At 43.3% G+C, this 19,384-nt stretch overlaps 1 protein-coding gene across 9 annotated transcripts in view; it reads right to left on the bottom strand.

Annotated features, from left to right (window-relative positions):
- LOC117159284 (uncharacterized) overlaps positions 1-19,384 on the bottom strand; it is a 79,514-nt gene that overhangs the window by 8,714 nt on the left and 51,416 nt on the right. For all 9 annotated transcript variants that reach the window (XM_076626216.1, XM_076626215.1, XM_076626220.1 and 6 more), the window contains 3 exons: positions 942-1,064; positions 400-448; positions 36-125 (listed from right to left, as the gene is read on the bottom strand). In XM_076626216.1, the coding sequence (XP_076482331.1) occupies positions 85-125; positions 400-448; positions 942-1,064 (213 nt within the window). In that variant the 3' untranslated portion in view covers positions 36-84. The remainder of the gene's footprint in view (positions 1-35; positions 126-399; positions 449-941; positions 1,065-19,384) is intronic.

Raw genomic sequence — 19,384 nt, 5'->3', positions numbered from 1 at the left:
TCAATGAATAATTAACTAGTGAAAGTGAAAGTTACCTTGTGAACAAGTGATCAACATACAAGAAAGTGTACGTGCAAGTATAGGTTATGGATCGTTGTTCGTGGAACATAATGTATGACAGCTACCTAAAATAAGTGAATAAATTAGTTTCAATTGTCTCAGTGCAAAATACAAGGTTACTAAATGTTATAACTATATTGTGGATAAATCAAAAGGAGGTGTGACACTGTTCGTCGAATAATACAGATAGCGAAAACCTAAAAGAAAAAAAAGAAAATTATTATGTGTACTCCAATTATTGCTTGAATATACAACGTGTTGATTCAATAAATAATTAAAAGAGTGGAAGTGAAAGTTACCTTGTGAACAAGTAATCATCATACAAGAAGGTTTACGTACAAAATAGGTTATGGCTCCCTGTTTGCAGAACACCATGTACAACAGCCAGCTGGAAAATAAATGAACAAATTAACTTCAATTGCCTTAATGCAAAATACAACAGTACTAAATGTTATAACAATACTGTGGAAGCATTGCACTGTTCATCGAACAACACAGATGGCGGAAACCTGAAAAGAAAAGAAGTTTATTACAAGTGCTCCAATTACTGTTTGAATGTAAAACGAGCTAGTTCAACGAATAACTAAAACAGTGAAAGTGCAACTTACCTCGTGAACAATTAATCACCATACAAGGAAGTGTACATGCATGAATTTCGCAGATTAACAAGAAGAAATAAAATAACTGATAAGTATAGAAAGTGGTTAGAAAATAATTAAGATAGATTAATTGAGAGTAAAAGGATATTTTATTATGTATTAATCTACGTAGTATTGTTATATTATTATATCTAACATGTAGAAGCGGATTTTGTAATGCACAATAGCGGTCGCACACACAATGCATTATACACATATTAAATCAAATAAATTAAACAGTACCTTTATGGCCACAGATATAAGACGATTGAAGACAACCGTAGTAAGTATCCAAGGCATATCGAGGAATCGGATGATGTTGTGGGAATGATCTAGGTAAGTGACGCAGCATCGAAAGAGCAGAATCTGAAGAATTACAGACAATGTTAATCTAACAAATAGATTTTAATCACTAATAAGGAAACTAATTCATATCATACACAAAATAATAACAAATAGCAAGTACATGCAATAATAAATTAATAGAGAAAATAAGAAGGGTCAATAAACACAGAAATAGGTTAGAAATTAATCAAGATAGACTAACTAAATATTAACAACAAGACATGACTGAACTCGGTGCAAAGGAATAAAGTTATGCTACACGAAAATAACTGGTAACACAATACACAAAAAAACATTAACTAAATTAAACGAGACTTATATAAATGCAAGTCACGTATAATCAAAACAATGACTATTGAAATTCGGTAACAACACAATCCATGCTATCACATTAAAGTAGCACACGGTATTGACACACATAATATCATGAAACACAAAACAATATCACAAGAACACTACTAAATAAAATTATAATGATTAACAATTAATTAGCTATTTCAACAACACGCTACTGTTGACATTAAACCAACGATACACGCAAGCAACCATGTTGAAAAATTCGTCGCGCGCACCCCACACATTCGCACCTCAACACAAATAATAGCCAATACAATGTAATACAGCATCATAATAGCAATGTTAGGTACTGAAAAAAAAATATAATAAAAAAAAGGGGAAGAAAAAAAAAGAGAGAGAGATAAGGAAAATATATATAATAAATAACAACTAACATAATCATAACATATTATATATATATCGGGTTTACATTAGAATTAGGGTTAGGGGCGTGAAACGAATCTTCGTTTGGGTTACATGTTGTCGTTATGCAATAGAGAAGACATTGACTAGTGTAAATACGATTATTATAGAACCGGACAAGTAACCGTGGTAGTTAGGTACTCGAGAAACTAATGACAATGATCCTAGGTTCAATAACGAATCCGCGGTCGACGGGATGATAGATGAACGTACTCACAAAATCTAAGTCGGATGCGTAATGTTCCCTGGTCGTAAGGGGTTACTCTTTTTCATCGATGAGATCGCGAGCGGGAATGCCTTTCCCGTCCCGATGATGCCACAGAGGAAAACTATAATGGGGTGTGTCTAAGGACACGAGATCATCGGATTCGTCGAGAAAAGCCTTCATCTGGCAATCATCTTACTCGAAGAATAGGGCCTGCGTGTGGCGAGCTACGGGACAGAGACCGTTGGAATGTTTACTGTCGAGTGTTACAACTATTTCCTTTTCAAGGAGAGCTATAGAATTATTCCATGCCTTTGTTAGACAAAGCGTTCATCCCGTGACCGCGGCTACGTTCGGCGACTGGCTGTCGCCTCGAGTCCAAGCTCATTATCACAACTTTCGAACAATTACAATCGGATTGAATAACTACAATTGTTTAATTACAGCTATAGTAGACTCTAGATTACAATGTTGCGGGATTAATCGAAATTCCAAAGACTCCGGTGTTCTTTCATCTCCGACACGGCCATCCTGATTATCACACGTCCTCGTGTGTAACTAAAATATCGTGCTTTCTTACATTAGATTCGATGCAACTGACATTATTTACGATTTAACTAAATGTCCAAGTAAGTCAAGGGTCCAGTGCAATAACAAAATTTCGTTCGGAGGCTTGACAACATAAAAATAAGAAAGAACAAGAATTTGTAGCGTTATAATTTGTATTCAAAGTGCTAGTTGCGTTCTGTGAGTCGCCAGACCGTAATGACACGACAGATCATGTTCGATTTCGTACACCGAAGAGTCTCAGTTTGTTGGATCATGTTACTACGTTGGGTGTATCACTGTGGGTATGTTACAGATGTATGAGACATCACAGTGGATATATTGCGTATGTGCAAAACGTCACTGTGGGTATATTACAGATGTATGAGACATCACAGTGGATATATTGCAGATACGCAAAACGTCACTGTGGGTATATTACAGATACATGAAACATCACAGTGGATATATTGCGTATGTGCAAAACGTCACTGTGGGTATATTACAGATACGTGAAACATCACAGTGGATATATGGCGTATGTGCAAAACGTCACTGTGGGTATATTACAGATGTATGAGACATCACAGTGGATATATTGCGTATGTGCAAAACGTCACTGTGGGTATATTACAGATACGTGAAACATCACAGTGGATATATTGCGGATATGTAAGACGTCACTGTGGATATATTGCAGATGCATGAAACATCACAGTCGATATATTACGAGTGTGCAAAACGTCACTGTGGATATATTACAGATACGTGAAACATCACAGTGGATATGTACTACGACCACAACGCGGTGTTAGTGATCCTCTGAGGTCGGTGTACTTGCATCGTTATTATCACCATCGTTGTCATCACCGCAGACGTCCATCTCAGCAGGGGCGCAACTTTCTAGCATTTTTCTCGGTCTGTCATGTCCGTCCTTATATGATCGTTTTCCGTCTAGAGTTTTTAAGGTATACCTATCTCCTTCCAAAATCTCTGCTATCTCGAACGGACCACTGAATTTCGGATCTAACTTCGTCTGGTTTCTTTCCTCGTTTTTGCATAATACAAAATCATCAAGGTTAAACCTAACTACCTTAGCTTTAGTTTTGTCAACTCCACCTTTATCGTATCTAGCACTAATTTCTATATCCTCTATTGCTCGCTGTCTTACATCAGGGATATCTACTTCTCTTTCTTCGATATTATCGGGTATCAACGAGTCGTAAGGTCTTTGCTGTTCCACCAATTAATAGTTCCAATGGGCTCGATTTAGTCACGCGGTTGGTGGTGCAATTCGGAGCCAGCTGTATTTTGCCAATCGCGTCTAGCCACGATCGCCCGGTCGTTTCTATGATTGTGAACATAATTTTCAACGTACCCATAATACGCTCTACCTGACCGTTGACCCTACTCGCACCGGTTGAGATTAAGTGGAGTTTTAGTGTTTACCTTGCCAGAAATCTTGGAATTCTTTACCCGTTAGGACACCTCTCCTGATCCGCTATTATCCGGCAAGGACTGCCGAATAAAAATATAGTACTTAAGTGCTTTAACGGTACTAAGGAAATCTACTTTATGAGTATGATGCAGATATGCGAATTTAGTGAAGACGTCGACCAAAACAATGACATATTCTTTCGAACCACTTTTACCGCTTAGTTTGCCCGTTATGTCCACGCGAACTGTATGCCAAGGTATGCTGGTCTTAGGTATAGGATGCAATTCAGCTCGTATTTTACCTGAACTGGCCTTCGAAACTTGGCAAGCGTGACAGTTCTCTACGAACTCGCGAACATACTCCGCCATTCCTTCGAACCAGTGACACTCGCACAGTTTCTCAAGCGTTTTATCCCAACCTAAGTGCATAATTGACTGTTGCACATGGTTAATAACGGACCACCTAAGCCCTCTTGGAACGATGGGCAAGCAGAGAGTTCTACCTTTTCTCTGTATTCTACGATGAAGGGTACCGGGCCGTAATTCATACGTATTCGCGACGTCTTCCGTGAGCTCTTCGTTCTGTAATTTATTGACGATCCCAGAAATTTGGGAGTCGCGACGTTATTCCACTAATAGCTAGTCTTCGGAGATTTCGGTCAGATTGATTTCTTTCCCTATGACTCCGTTGATCGTAAGGTGATCCAAGTCTACGGGATTTCGCGAGACAAAATTTACGTGGGCCATTCGTTTACCTTCCCGGTACAGAATGTCAAAAGTAAAAGTTTCTAAGTAAGCCCACCACCTGTAAACCCTGTCATTTAAATTTACCTTACTACTGGATGCCTTCAAAGGATTACAATCGGAGACGACAAGAAATTCTCGTCCGTGAAGATAATGACGGAAATGCTTGACGGCGTTCACAACTGCTAACTTTTCTAGTTCGTAAGAATGATACCTAGATTCCGCAGGGCTACTTCTTATACTGTAATATTCTATTACTCTATTTTTACCTTCAATCTTGTGCATTAAAATAACCTCATATCCATCCGAACTAGCGTCGATATGAAGTTCTATCGGAAATAAGCGCATACAAGGGTTTCATTACCCGTGAAAATTTAGGGACGAATTTTCGGAAATAAAAGGCTAAACCTATGAACTGCCTAAGCTGTGTGACGGTCGTTGACGCAGGTAAAGAACTCAAGGCGTGCATTATACCCGAGTTGGGACAAACTTCTCCGTCGTAAATTACATATTCCAAATAGAGTACCGATGCCTTTAGAAAAGAACATTTTGCAAAGTTAAAGGAGAATCCGGCTTTTACAAGGGTATCTAGTACGGTGTGCAGTCCTGTTAGGGCTTGATCTATCGAGTCGGCAATAATTAGGACATCATCCAAATAGACGACAACGTACGAATGGCACGTTGACTGTTACAAGTGTTTTCAAAGGAATCTCAAGAATGATCTCTCGTTTCGTTTGTTCGCAACATCGAAATCAGCAGCCGCTGCCGAATACAATGAAGGAAAGTGTAGTACAGATCACTCTGACCAAATGATTTCTTATGTCACCACAATTAAAAAAGGGTCAAATGCTACAGAAGACTTGGCACGCGACTACTCCTGAGGATTTCCGTAGTAAACGTTTTGATGGTTTACAAAATTGTAGCAAGGAAGAACATAAATATTAGAATATTTAGACAAGTATGAGCTGCACAATTATTAGGGTTGTCCGAAAGTATAAGAATCCCCATTTTCGACAGGGTCAGCATAGTATCGCCGTCCCGAAAATGACTTCCGGAAGAAACATTAAACGCGCACGCACTTATGTTATGCAAATAAAGGACATCGAATGGATCGAACAAAGGCACAAAAGAATTCGAAGAAAACAACAACTTATTATCCAAATTGTTCATCGAGGGTAATCAATGCTGTATACTTCCTAGAATTAGGATGAATAGGGGTTTGGAGAAACCCACCGGCCATGTCCAGAATAATAAAATATCTCGCTTTTGCAATCTCGCGACTCGATCCGCAATGAGGGGTAAAGGCTACCGATCCGCGACCGTATGTTTATTTAGTTCTCGAAAATCTGTCTATCATCTATCTGTACCATTGTTCGTCTTCACGAGTAACACGGGGCTCGCGAACGGTGAATTACTAGGCTTTATGATTTTTGGCTGTAATTAAGTCGCTTGTTCTATCACGTACTATTCTGCGCTCGCGAAGTCTATTAGGACTCCTTGTACGGCGATGTTAGGATCAATTAATTGTACTTCTAACTGGCCTGTATCTTTTGTACGAGTACGTAGGGAACCCGTAACGGATGAATCTCTGAATTTTCGAAAAGAAAGATTAATCGACTTTTATCACTACCACGTACCTCATTGTCAACTTCATTATCATCGATCTCGTTTTAAGCGGTTTTATTACAGGCATTAATTATTTTTGTTTTACACATAGCGAGGCTATTTTGTGTAATATTACGTTAAAATCTTGGCTTAAAATTTAACGAGTAATCGCGATATCGTATTGTTAAATAACTATCAGCGAGAACATGAAAAGTTCATCTCTAACCACCGAAACCTGCAACGGACAAGATTTGAGCGATACGTTTAGTACCAATATTTGTCATTCCTCGCATTACTACTATATCAATCGTTCTTTTGCCAGAAATTCTCAAGACTACGGATTCTTTAATTAGCGAACACTCGGCTCCGAAATCGGGGTAAAATGGAAACGACTCACCCGGATGGCTTGATCTACCAGTTGGCGCCTCCACTACGTAGAAGTCGATTCGACACTCGGTATTGAAATTATATTCAGGGCACTGCTTTGTAAAGGATTTTCCTCCATAATCAGATTGGTAGCTGCGCGCCATGCAGCGGAGTCGAAAAATTGTTAGGTTCCACACTCGATTTTTGCACTAGCGACGGAGTTAACTCGCGCACGATGGTCGTAAGCTCTTGCACTGTTATAATCGGCACTGATCCCACTTCTGATGCCGGGTTTACATTAGAATTAAGGTTAGGGGCGTGAAACGAATCTTCGTTTGGGTTACACGTTGTCGTTATGCAATAGAGAAGACATTGACTAGTGCAAATACGATTATTATAGAACCGGACAAGTAACCGCGATTGTTAGGTACTCGAGAAACTAATGACAATGATCCTAGGTTCAATAACGAATCCGCGGTCGACAGGATGATAGATGAACGTACTCACAAAATCTAAGTCGGACGCGTAATATTCACTGGTCGTAAAGAGTTACTCCTTTCATCAATGAGATCGCGAACGAGAATGCCTTTCCCGTCCCGATGATGCCACAGAGGAAAACTATAATGGGATGTGTCTAAGGAAACGAGATCATCGGATTCGTCGAGAAAAGCCTTCGTTCTGAAAGTAAGGGAAATTGGCGTTGCTGCTAATTGGTCAATCTCCATATCGGTGGTTAGAAAAAGATGCTACCCGCCCTCGAGGGAAAGTTGCTAGTGGGAGACGCCGCTCGTTGAAGAATAGGTCTCCCCTATTTTCCCGTAGTTGGGACAAAGACGGTTTGTCTGTTTGAAGGACTTTAGTTAACTAATCCTTAAGATTTATAACGGGCCCTCGGACTAGCCGAACATGTACTGCGGAGACGCATCGACATCTGGCAATCATCTTACTCGAAGAATAGGGTCTGCGTGTGGCGAGCCACGGGACAGAAACCGTTGGAATGTTTACTGTCGCGTGTCGCCACGCATTAAGGAGAGCTATAGAATTACTCCATACCTTTGTTAGGCAAAGCGTTCATCCCGTGACCGCGGCTACGTTCGGCGACTGACTGTCGCCTCGAGCCCAAGCTCATTATCACAACTCTCGAACAATTACAAGCGGGTTGAATAACTACAACTGTTCAGTTACACCTATAGTAGACTCTAGGTTACAATGTTGCGGGATTATCCAAAATTCCAAAGGCTCCGGTGTTCTTTCATCTCCGACATATATATATGTCGGATCAGAATTCGAATTTTGGGCGCGCGACGACTCTTCATGTGGACTAGCCATCGTTTCACAAAGCCGAGATTTTATTTACACGTATATACAGGTCTATCACTAAGCTTAACAAATAATAAGTACAACTAATAATAAGTCTAACAAACACTAAGCCTAATGAATAATACGATCTACGAATAATTAAATTAAATAATACTATTAGCAATGTTTGAGTTCAAACGAATCCACGGTCACCGGGATAACTCCTTACTAAGCGAAACTAACTTAGACGCAAATGCGATCCTCGAAAACGCTCGATGTATCACTCTCCAAGGCAATCGCAAGAATGCCAGCCTCGTGGAGATTTTTCTCCCTGTACGATTGCATTTTGTTTTCTATCCCCGTTTGGAAGCATCGAGAAGGTTCCAAACGCCGTTGCTAGGCACACTCGTTGGAAGCATCGAGAGAGTTCCAAACGCCGTTGCTAGGCAGTTTCTGCCTGGAGTTTTGGTTACTAAATACAATGTATGTCCCATTGCATCGGCACCTCCGAGGCAACATCACACGTGGCTCGGCCCGCTCTCGAGGCCGCATGCCGCCACAACCACACTTCTCGGAAAACACATACAACCACTCCAGACCTCCGTTAGATAAAACATCCATCCCGTGACCGTGGCTACGTTCAGCGACCGATTGTCACCTCGAACCCAATCTCGCTTATTACAAATCTTAAACAATTACAACTATAATAAAATCTAGGCCAAGGTACTAGAGGATGTTCCCAAAATTTCCAAGGAAGGGCTTCGGCTTTCCTTTCATCTCCGACACGGCCATCCTGACTATCACACGTCCTCGGGTGTACCTTCGTTAACAAAACAAAAGGAAACAAGATTAGTGTCATTGTGATTAGCATTCAAAGCGCCAGTTGCATTCTGCGTGCTTTCAGTCGGGTCGTAATGACATGACGGACCATTCTCGATTTCACACCCAAATGGGTCTCATCCTTCGAATCGCACATACTCTCAAAGTTCGTTACATAACCAGCTTCGTAACACGATCGCTGTCAACACTAGACCGCCTCCAGCCTCGTGACATTGTCACTGTCGGTACTAGACCAGCTCCAGCTTCGTGACATCGTCGCTGTCGGTACTAGACCAGCTCCAAATCCGTGACATTGTCGCTGTCGGTACTAGACCAGCTCCAACCTCGTGACATTGTCGCTATCGGTACTAAACCAGCGCCAACCTCGTGGCATTGTCGCTGTCGGTACTAAACCGGCTCCCAGCTTCGTGACATCGTCGCTGTCGGTACTAAACCGGCTCCCAGCTTCGTGACATCGTCGCTGTCGGTACTAAACCGGCTCCCAGCTTCGTGACATCGTCGCTGTCGGTACTAAACCGGCTCCCAGCTTCGTGACATCGTCGCTGTCGGTACTAAACCGGCTCCCAGCTTCGTGACATCGTCGCTGTCGGTACTAAACCGGCTCCCAGCTTCGTGACATCGTCGCTGTCGGTACTAAACCGGCTCCCAGCTTCGTGACATCGTCGCTGTCGGTACTAAACCGGCTCCCAGCTTCGTGACATCGTCACTCCCAGTGCCTGACCGCACTGAACTCCGTCCCATGGCCGCACCTGGGCGCATATAATTCTACGATCCTCTGGGATCGGGGTACTCACATCGCCATGGTCACTGTTCTCGTCATCACAACAAACATCCAACTCCGCAGGAACGCGACCATCCGGCACTTTCCTCAACCTGTCATGACTGTACCTGTATGACCTTTTCCCATCCAGTGCTTTCAAGGTATATCGGTCTCCCTCCAGGACCTCCGATATCACAAACGGACCCCTGAATTTTGGATCCAATTTTGTCTGGTTCCTTTCTTCATTTTGGCGTAGTACCAAATCACCAGGATTAAACCTAACTACTTTAGCTTTGGTTTTATCGAATCTCTCTTTGTCATACCTAGCACTAGTTTCCATCTCTTTTATTGCCTGTTGTCTTACACTGGAGATATCTATTTCTTTTTCCTCGATGTTATCAGGTAGTAATAAGTCATACGGTCTTGCTGCTCTACCAATCAATAACTCTAAAGGACTCGATTTGGTTACGCGGTTGATGGTGCAATTCAAGGCCAATTGCATCTCCCCGATCGCGTCTTGCCATGAACGCCCGGTCGTTTCTACCGTTGTGAACATATTTTTTAACGTGCTCATAACACGTTCTACTTGCCCATTGGCCCTACTTGCACCGGTCGCGATCAAATGAACTTTGATTTGTTTGCTTGCACAGAATTCTTGAAACTCCCGGCCCGTGAAACATCTACCCTGATCTGCTATTATTCGACAGGGACTACCGAACAAAAACACGGCGGACTTAAGTGCCTTGATAACGCTGAGCGAATCCAATTTGCGTGTGTGATATAAGTGCACGAATTTCGTAAAGGCATCGATCAAGACGACGACATACTCTTTCGAGTCATTCTTGCCACTCAGCTTGCCCGTTATGTTCATATGCACCGTATGCCACGGTATGCCGGTCTTAGGTATAGGATGCAGTTCAGCCTGTATTTTACCTGAACTAGCCTTCGAAACTCTACAAGCATGGCAGTTCTCGACAAACTTGCGAACATACTTCGCCATTCCCTCGAACCAATAATACTCATAGAGCTTCTCGAGCGTTTTATCCCATCCTAAGTGCATAATTGACTGATGCACATGGTTGATGACGGACCATCTAAAACCTCTCGGAACAATGGGTAAGCAAAGGGTTCTGCCCTTTCGTTGTACTTTACGGTAAAGTGTACCGGATCGCAGTTCGTAGGCATTCGCGATATCTCCCGCGAGCTCCTCGTTCTGCAATTTATTAACGATTTCGGAGATTTGCGGATCGCGACGTTGTTCCGCTAATAGCCAGTCTTCGGAGATCTCGGCCAGATTAATCTCTTTCTCTGCGACCTTGTCTATCATACGGCGATTCAAGTCTACGGGGTTTCGTGAAAAGAAATCTACGTGGGCCATTCGTTTACCCTCTCGATACATGATGTCAAAATCGAATGTTTGCAAATAAGCCCACCACCTATAAACCCGGTCGTTTAAGTTTACTTTGTTGCTGGAGGCTTTCAAAGAATTACAGTCCGTAACTACTAAGAATTTCCGTCCATGTAAGTAGTGTCGGAAATGCTTAACGGCGCTTACCACCGCCAGCGTCTCCAGTTCGTACGAATGATACCTAGATTCCGCGGGACCGGTCCTTTTACTATAATATTCGATGACTCTGTTTTCCTTTTCGACTCTATGCATTAAAATAGCTCCATACCCCTCCGAACCAGCGTCGGTATGTAACTCTATGGGCCGATTGGGATCAAACATCATTAACACCGGCGCGTCGGTCAGAACGGAAATTATCTGTTGTCTTATCTTTTCGTGCCTGTCCGTCCAAGTTATGTGCTTGCTACTAGAAGTGAGTGCGTACAAGGGTTTCATCACCTGCGAAAATCCAGGAACAAATTTTCGGAAGCAAGAGGCCAAACCTACAAACTGCCTAAGCTGTGTGAGGGTCGACGGTGCAGGCAAAGAATTCAAAGCTTGTACTTTTCCCGGGCTTGGGCGAACCTCTCCGTTACGAACCACACATCCCAAACAAAGTACCGACGTCTTCAGAAAAGAACATTTAGCGAAATTGAAAGAAAATCCGGCGTCTACGAGAGCGTTTAGTACAGTGTGCAACCCCTCCAGAGCCTGATCTATTGAGTCGGCGATTATTAGAACGTCGTCCAAATAAACAACGACATACGAATAAGCGAGGTCGCCCAAGGCCCTGAAAATGGCTCTCTGGAAAACGGCTGGTGCATTCCTCAACCCAAACGGCATCGTCACGTATTCGTATTGACCGTCGGGGGCAACGAACGCAGCACATTCCGTCGAGTTAGGGTGAATGGGGATCTGGCGAAATCCGCTAGCCATGTCCAGGCTAATGAAGTATCTCGCACTCTGCAATCTCGCGATTTGGTCAGCAATAAGGGGTAAGGGATACCGATCCGCGACCGTATTTTTATTCAGCGCTCGAAAGTCTACGCACAATCTGTCTGAGCCGTCCTTCTTCTTCACGAGTATTATAGGGCTCGCGAACGGCGAATTACTAGGTTTTACAATTTGTGCTTTAATTAACTCGTCTATCCTCTCGCGTACTATTCTTCGCTCTTCCACGCTAAGCCTGTAAGGGCTTCTCTGCACGGTGACGTTGGGATCGATTAGCCGTATTTCCAACTGGCCCGTACTGACGCGAGTACGCGGGAAACCCGTAATGAATGATTCTTTGAATTTTTCGAGAACAGAGATTAATCGATCTTTATAGTTACCGATCACATCAGTGTCAACCTCGTTAATGTTGACCGCATCTTCTGCGACTTTACCACAAGCGTTAACGACCTTTGTTTTACAAATAACGAGGCTATCTTGCGCGATATTTACGTCGAATCCCTGGCTCAAAATCTCGCGACCAATCATGATGTCGTATTTTAGGTAATCGTCAGCAAGGACATGAAAAACTATCTCCAATGTAAGATCGTTAATACGAACAGTGGACAAAATCTGAAGTGTACTCTTAATACAAGTATTCCCGATTCCCCGCATCACTACCACATCGGTTATTCTTTTGCCCGAAAATTTCGAGGCTAGGGACTCTTTGATTAACGAACACTCGGCCCCAGAATCAAAGTAAAATGGATACGACTCACCCAGATGGCTTAATCTACCAGCCGGAGCTTCTACTACACAGGAGTCGATCCGGCGTTCGTCAATGGAATCGTAGTTTCTTTTCCGCGATGATGGGCAATTAGGCGCGATATGTCCCTCCTCGTGGCATTTGAAGCAGGTCACCTTCGACGATGCGGCTGGTCGTTTTTCCTTCGGGTTTCGTATATCCTGCTCCTTCCCCGTTTGTGTTTGCAGGCGACACTCCGTTCTCCTATGTCCGTGGGCACCACAGCGGTAGCACTTAATCCGAGGAACTGATAGCCTGCTGCGTTTAGCTTCAGGTTCCGTTAGTGAATTTCTTGGCGAAAATGTCGGCTGATCGTTGTAAGGGAGAATCCTCATTTCATCATGAAATTGGTCCTCCGTCCTGATATTATTCGCGAGCGTTAGTCGCCGAAAGCGTCGATCTTGTGAACTCAGCATATAAAGGGCGAGGGCATTGATCACTTCGGGCATCGTTAGATCTTGCAACTTCATCTGCAGCATGGAGCGGAGGCGACTACCGTACGCTCCCGGAGATTCAGTCTCCGACGGTCGTTCTCTGGATATCCTTATTAACGCCGAAGCGGCTGTCTCTCTGCCACCAAAACGCGAAAGAAATTGTTCCTTAAACGTTGGCCAGGTAAGCTTTCCACCGCGCACCATTTGTGAAAGCCAATGCGCAGCAGAACCCCTTAGGGCGCGATTTAGAGCGGAAAGTAACGCACTCTCTTGCATCGGGTGGTCTTTCAAAATCAGATCAGCATGAGAGCACCACGCGGATGGATCGGCGCCCGCGCCTTCGGGGTCAAAACGTGGTAACGTTGCATCCTTAGATTCCGTACTCGGTCGTTGCTCCCCCGTTTTGTGCGCTAGCGTCTGAATTAACTCGCGTATAAGGTCCATTTGCCCTTGTAGCACTTTAAACGGTTCTGATCCCACTTCTGATGTCGGATCAGAATTCGAATTTTGGGCGCGCGACGACTCTTCATGTGGACTAGCCATCGTTTCACAAAGCCGAGATTTTATTTACACGTATATACAGGTCTATCACTAAGCTTAACAAATAATAAGTACAACTAATAATAAGTCTAACAAACACTAAGCCTAATGAATAATACGATCTACGAATAATTAAATTAAATAATACTATTAGCAATGTTTGAGTTCAAACGAATCCACGGTCACCGGGATAACTCCTTACTAAGCGAAACTAACTTAGACGCAAATGCGATCCTCGAAAACGCTCGATGTATCACTCTCCAAGGCAATCGCAAGAATGCCAGCCTCGTGGAGATTTTTCTCCCTGTACGATTGCATTTTGTTTTCTATCCCCGTTTGGAAGCATCGAGAAGGTTCCAAACGCCGTTGCTAGGCACACTCGTTGGAAGCATCGAGAGAGTTCCAAACGCCGTTGCTAGGCAGTTTCTGCCTGGAGTTTTGGTTACTAAATACAATGTATGTCCCATTGTATCGGCACCTCCGAGGCAACATCACACGTGGCTCGGCCCGCTCTCGAGGCCGCATGCCGCCACAACCACACTTCTCGGAAAACACATACAACCACTCCAGACCTCCGTTAGATAAAACATCCATCCCGTGACCGTGGCTACGTTCAGCGACCGATTGTCACCTCGAACCCAATCTCGCTTATTACAAATCTTAAACAATTACAACTATAATAAAATCTAGGCCAAGGTACTAGAGGATGTTCCCAAAATTTCCAAGGAAGGGCTTCGGCTTTCCTTTCATCTCCGACATATATATATATATTTCTGACAATGTAACCTTTATTTCTTTTATAATACAATATTGTATGTTTTATGTATTCGCTAGACTATTAGTTTTTGATTCCATATATACCTATATTTCATAAATTGATAATATTGTATTTGTTGCATAGTATTAGAAGTACTGTCTCTAATATTTACTAGGTTATTGCATGTCTGGTATATACGTTTATACTTGTATGTAACTCTCCAAGTTGTTGCGGCGTTGATTGATTTAACGTCGATTAAACGTCGAAATATCTCCAACGGGAAGGAAATGACGGCTAGTTTTCGTCAAAATCGACGAAATCATCGCGATTTGCGATCTGTTTCGCTTGTTTCGACGCTGAAACGGAAGTGCATTACATTTGCAGTGTAAAACGGAGTTCAACGAACGCTTAAACGTTGACATATCTCCAACGGGAAGGAAATGACGGCTAGTTTTCGTCAAAATCGACGAAATCATCGCGATTTTCGAGCTATTCTGCTTGTGTCGACGCTTAAACGGTAGTGCATTACATTTGCAGTGTAAAATGGTGTGAAACGAGCGCTTAAACGTCGTAATATCTCCAACGGGAAAGAAATGACGGCTAGTTTTCGTCAAAATCCACGAAATCTTCGCGATTTGCGAGCTATTTTGCTTGTTTCGACGCTGCAACGGTAGTGGATTTCATTTGCAATGCAAAATGGAGTGAAATGAGCGCTAATACGTCGAAATATCTCAATCGGTAAGGAAATGACAGAAAGTTTTCGTCAAAATCCACGAAATCATCGCGATTTGCGAGCTACTTTGCTTGTTTCGACGCTGAAACGGTAGTGTGTTACACTTGCAGTGTAAAACGGAGTTCAACGAGCGCTTAAACGTCGAAATATCTCGAACGGGAAGGAAATGACGGCTAGTTTTCGTCAAAATCGACGAAATATTCGCGATTTGCAAGCTATTTTGCTTGTTTCGACGCTTAAACGGTAGTGCATTACATGAGCAGTATAAAATGGAGTGAAACGAGCTCTATAACGTCGAAATATCTCCAACGGAAGGAAATGACGGCTATTTTTCGTCAAAATCGACGAAATCATCGTGAATTGCGAGCTGTTTTGCTTGTTTCGAAGCTTAAACGGTAGTGCATTACATTTGCAGTGCAAATTGGAGTGAAATGATCGCTAAAACGTCGAAATATCTCCAACGGGAAGGAAATGACGGCTATTGTTCGTCAAAATCGACGAAATCTTCGCGATTTGAGAGCTATTTTGCTTGTGTCGACGCTTAAACGGTAGTGCATTACATAAGCAGTGTAAAATGGAGTGAAATGAGCGCTATAACGTCGAAATATCTCAATCGGGAAGGAAATAACAGTTAGTTTTCGTCAAAATCCACGAAATCTTCGCGATTTGCGAGCTATTTTGCTTGTTTCGAAGCTTAAACGGTAGTGCATTACATTTGCAGTATAAAACGGAGTGAAAGGAGCGCTTAAACGTCGAAATATCTCCAACGGAAGGAAATGACGGCTATTTTTCGTCAAAATCGACGAAATCATCGTGAATTGCGAGCTATTTTGCTTGTTTCGATTCTTAAACGGTAGTGCATTACATTTGCAGTTGTCACGTCCCGCGCTCCGCACGCGCCGTAACAAGAACAAGAAACCATTCTATACAAAACACGCGAGTAAGGATTTGAATGCAAAAAAGAACACGCGGCATCACGAAACGAAAGGAAGGATTAACAAACGAGGGCGATTAACAGATCCAACCAATAAATAAAATACATAATACAAACAATTCTAAATAAAACAGGAAATAAGAATAACTACAAAAGGGTAAAATAATTGAAACGCCAGGAATATATATGTCGGAGATGAAAAGAAAGCCGAAGCCTTTCCTTGGAAATTTTGGGAACATCCTCTAGTACCTTAGCCTAGATTTTATTATAGTTGTAATTGCTTAAGATTTGTAATAAGCGAGATTGAGTTCGAGGTGACAATCGGTCGCTGAACGTAGCCACGGTCACGGGATGGATGTTTTATCTAACGGAGGTCTGGAGTGATTGTATGTGTTTTCCGAGAAATGTGGTTGTGGCGGCATGCGGCCTCGAGAGCGGGCCTAGCCACGTGTGATGTTGCCTCGGAGGTGCCGATGCAATGGGACATACATTGTATTAGTAATCAAAACTCCAGGCAGAAACTGCCTAGCAACGGCGTTTGGAACTTTCTCGATGCTTCCAACGAGTGTGCCTAGCAACGGCGTTTGGAACCTTCTCGATGCTTCCAAACGGGTATAGAAAACAAAATGCAATCGTACAGGGAGAAAAATCTCCACGAGGCTGGCATTCTTGCGATTGCCTTGGAGAGTGATACATCGAGCATTTTCGACGATCGCATTTGCGTCTAAGTTAGTTTCGCTTAGTAAGGAGTTATCCCGGTGACCGTGGATTCGTTTGAACTCAAACATTGCTAATAGTATTATTTAATTTAATTATTCGTAGATCGTATTATTCATTAGGCTTAGTGTTTGTTAGACTTATTATTAGTTGTACTTATTATTTGTTAAGCTTAGTGATAGACCTGTATATACGTGTAAATAAAATCTCGGCTTTGTGAAACGATGGCTAGTCCACATGAAGAGTCGTCGCGCGCCCAAAATTCGAATCGTGATCCGACATCAGAAGTGGGATCAGAACCGTTTAAAGTGCTACAAGAGCAAGTGGTCCTTATGCGCGAGTTAATTCAGACGCTAGCGCACAAACCGGGGGAGCAAAGACCGAGTACGGAATCTAAAGATGCAACGTTACCACGTTTTGACCCCGAAGGCGCGGGCGCCGATCCATCCGCGTGGTGCTCTCATGCTGATCTGATTTTGAAAGACCACCCGATGCAAGATAGTGCGTTACTTTCCGCTCTAAATCGCGCCCTAAGGGGTTCTGCTGCGCATTGGCTTTCACAAATGGTGCGCGGTGGAAAGCTTACCTGGCCAACGTTTAAGGAACAATTTCTTTCGCGTTTTGGTGGCAGAGAGACAGCCGCTTCGGCGTTAATAAGGATATCCAGAGAACGACCGTCGGAGACTGAATCCCCGGGAGCGTACGGTAGTCGCCTCCGCTCCATGCTGCAGATGAAGTTGCAAGATCTAACGATGCCCGAAGTGATCAATGCCCTCGCCCTTTATATACTGAGTTCACAAGATCGACGCTTTCGGCGACTAACGCTCGCGAATAATATCAGGACGGAGGACCAATTTCATGATGAAATGAGGATTCTCCCTTACTACGATCAGCCGACATTTTCGCCAAGAAATTCACTAACGGAACCTGAAGCTAAACGAAGCAGGCTATCAGTTCCTCGGATTAAGTGCTACCGCTGTGGTGCTCACGGACATAGGAGAACGGAGTGTCGCCTGCAAACACAAACGGGGAAGGAGCAGGATATACGAAACCCGCAGGAAAAACGACCAGCCGCATCGTCGAAGGTGACCTGCTTCAAATGCCACGAGGAGGGACATATCGCGCCTAATTGCCCATCATCGCGGAAAAGAAACTACGATTCCATTGACGAACGCCGGATCGACTCCTGTGTAGTGGAAGCTCCGGCTGGTAGATTAAGCCATCTGGGTGAGTCGTATCCATTTTACTTTGATTCTGGGGCCGAGTGTTCGTTAATGAAAGAGTCCCTAGCCTCGAAATTTTCGGGTAAAAGAATAACCGATGTGGTAGTGATGCGGGGGATCGGGAATACTTGTACTAAGAGTACACTTCAGATTTTGTCCACTGTTTGTATTAACGGTCTTACATTGGAGATAGTTTTTCATGTCCTTGCTGACGATTACCTAAAATACGACATCATGATTGGTCGCGAGATTTTGAGCCAGGGATTCGACGTAAATATCGCGCAAGATAGCCTCGTTATTTGTAAAACAAAGGTCGTTAACGCTTGTGGTAAAGTCGCAGAAGATGCGGTCAACATTAACGAGGTTGACACTGATGTGATCGGTAACTATAAAGATCGATTAATCTCTGTTCTCGAAAAATTCAAAGAATCATTCATTACGGGTTTCCCGCGTACTCGCGTCAGTACGGGCCAGTTGGAAATACGGCTAATCGATCCCAACGTCACCGTGCAGAGAAGCCCTTACAGGCTTAGCGTGGAAGAGCGAAGAATAGTACGCGAGAGGATAGACGAGTTAATTAAAGCACAAATTGTAAAACCTAGTAATTCGCCGTTCGCGAGCCCTATAATACTCGTGAAGAAGAAGGACGGCTCAGACAGATTGTGCGTAGACTTTCGAGCGCTGAATAAAAATACGGTCGCGGATCGGTATCCCTTACCCCTTATTGCTGACCAAATCGCGAGATTGCAGAGTGCGAGATACTTCATTAGCCTGGACATGGCTAACGGATTTCACCAGATTCCCATTCACCCTAACTCGACGAAATATACTGCGTTCGTTACCCCCGACGGTCAATACGAATACGTGACGATGCCGTTTGGGTTGAAAAATGCACCAGCCGTTTTCCAGAGAGCCATTTTCAAGGCCTTAGGCGACCTCGCTTATTCGTATGTCGTTGTTTATTTGGACGACGTTCCAATAATCGCCGACTCAATAGATCAAGCTCTAGAAAGGTTGCACACTGTACTAAACACTCTCGTAAACGCCGGATTTTCTTTCAATTTCGCTAAATGTTCTTTTCTGAAGACGTCGGTACTTTATTTGGGATATGTAATTCGTAACGGAGAAGTTCGTCCAAACCCGGGAAAAATACAAGCTTTGAATTCTTTACCTGCACCGTCGACCGTCACACAGCTTAGGCAGTTTATAGGTTTGGCCTCTTACTTCCGAAAATTTATTCCTAAATTTTCGCAAGTGATGAAACCCTTGTACGCACTCACTTCCAGTAACAAGAACATAACTTGGACGGACAGGCACGAA

This window comes from Bombus vancouverensis, chromosome 17 (genome assembly GCF_051014615.1).
Source record: "Bombus vancouverensis nearcticus chromosome 17, iyBomVanc1_principal, whole genome shotgun sequence".
In the NCBI taxonomy this organism is placed as follows: Eukaryota; Metazoa; Arthropoda; class Insecta; order Hymenoptera; family Apidae; genus Bombus; species Bombus vancouverensis.
Note: the sequence above shows the minus strand (reverse complement) of the source record. Positions and strands in the feature narration are given on the sequence as shown.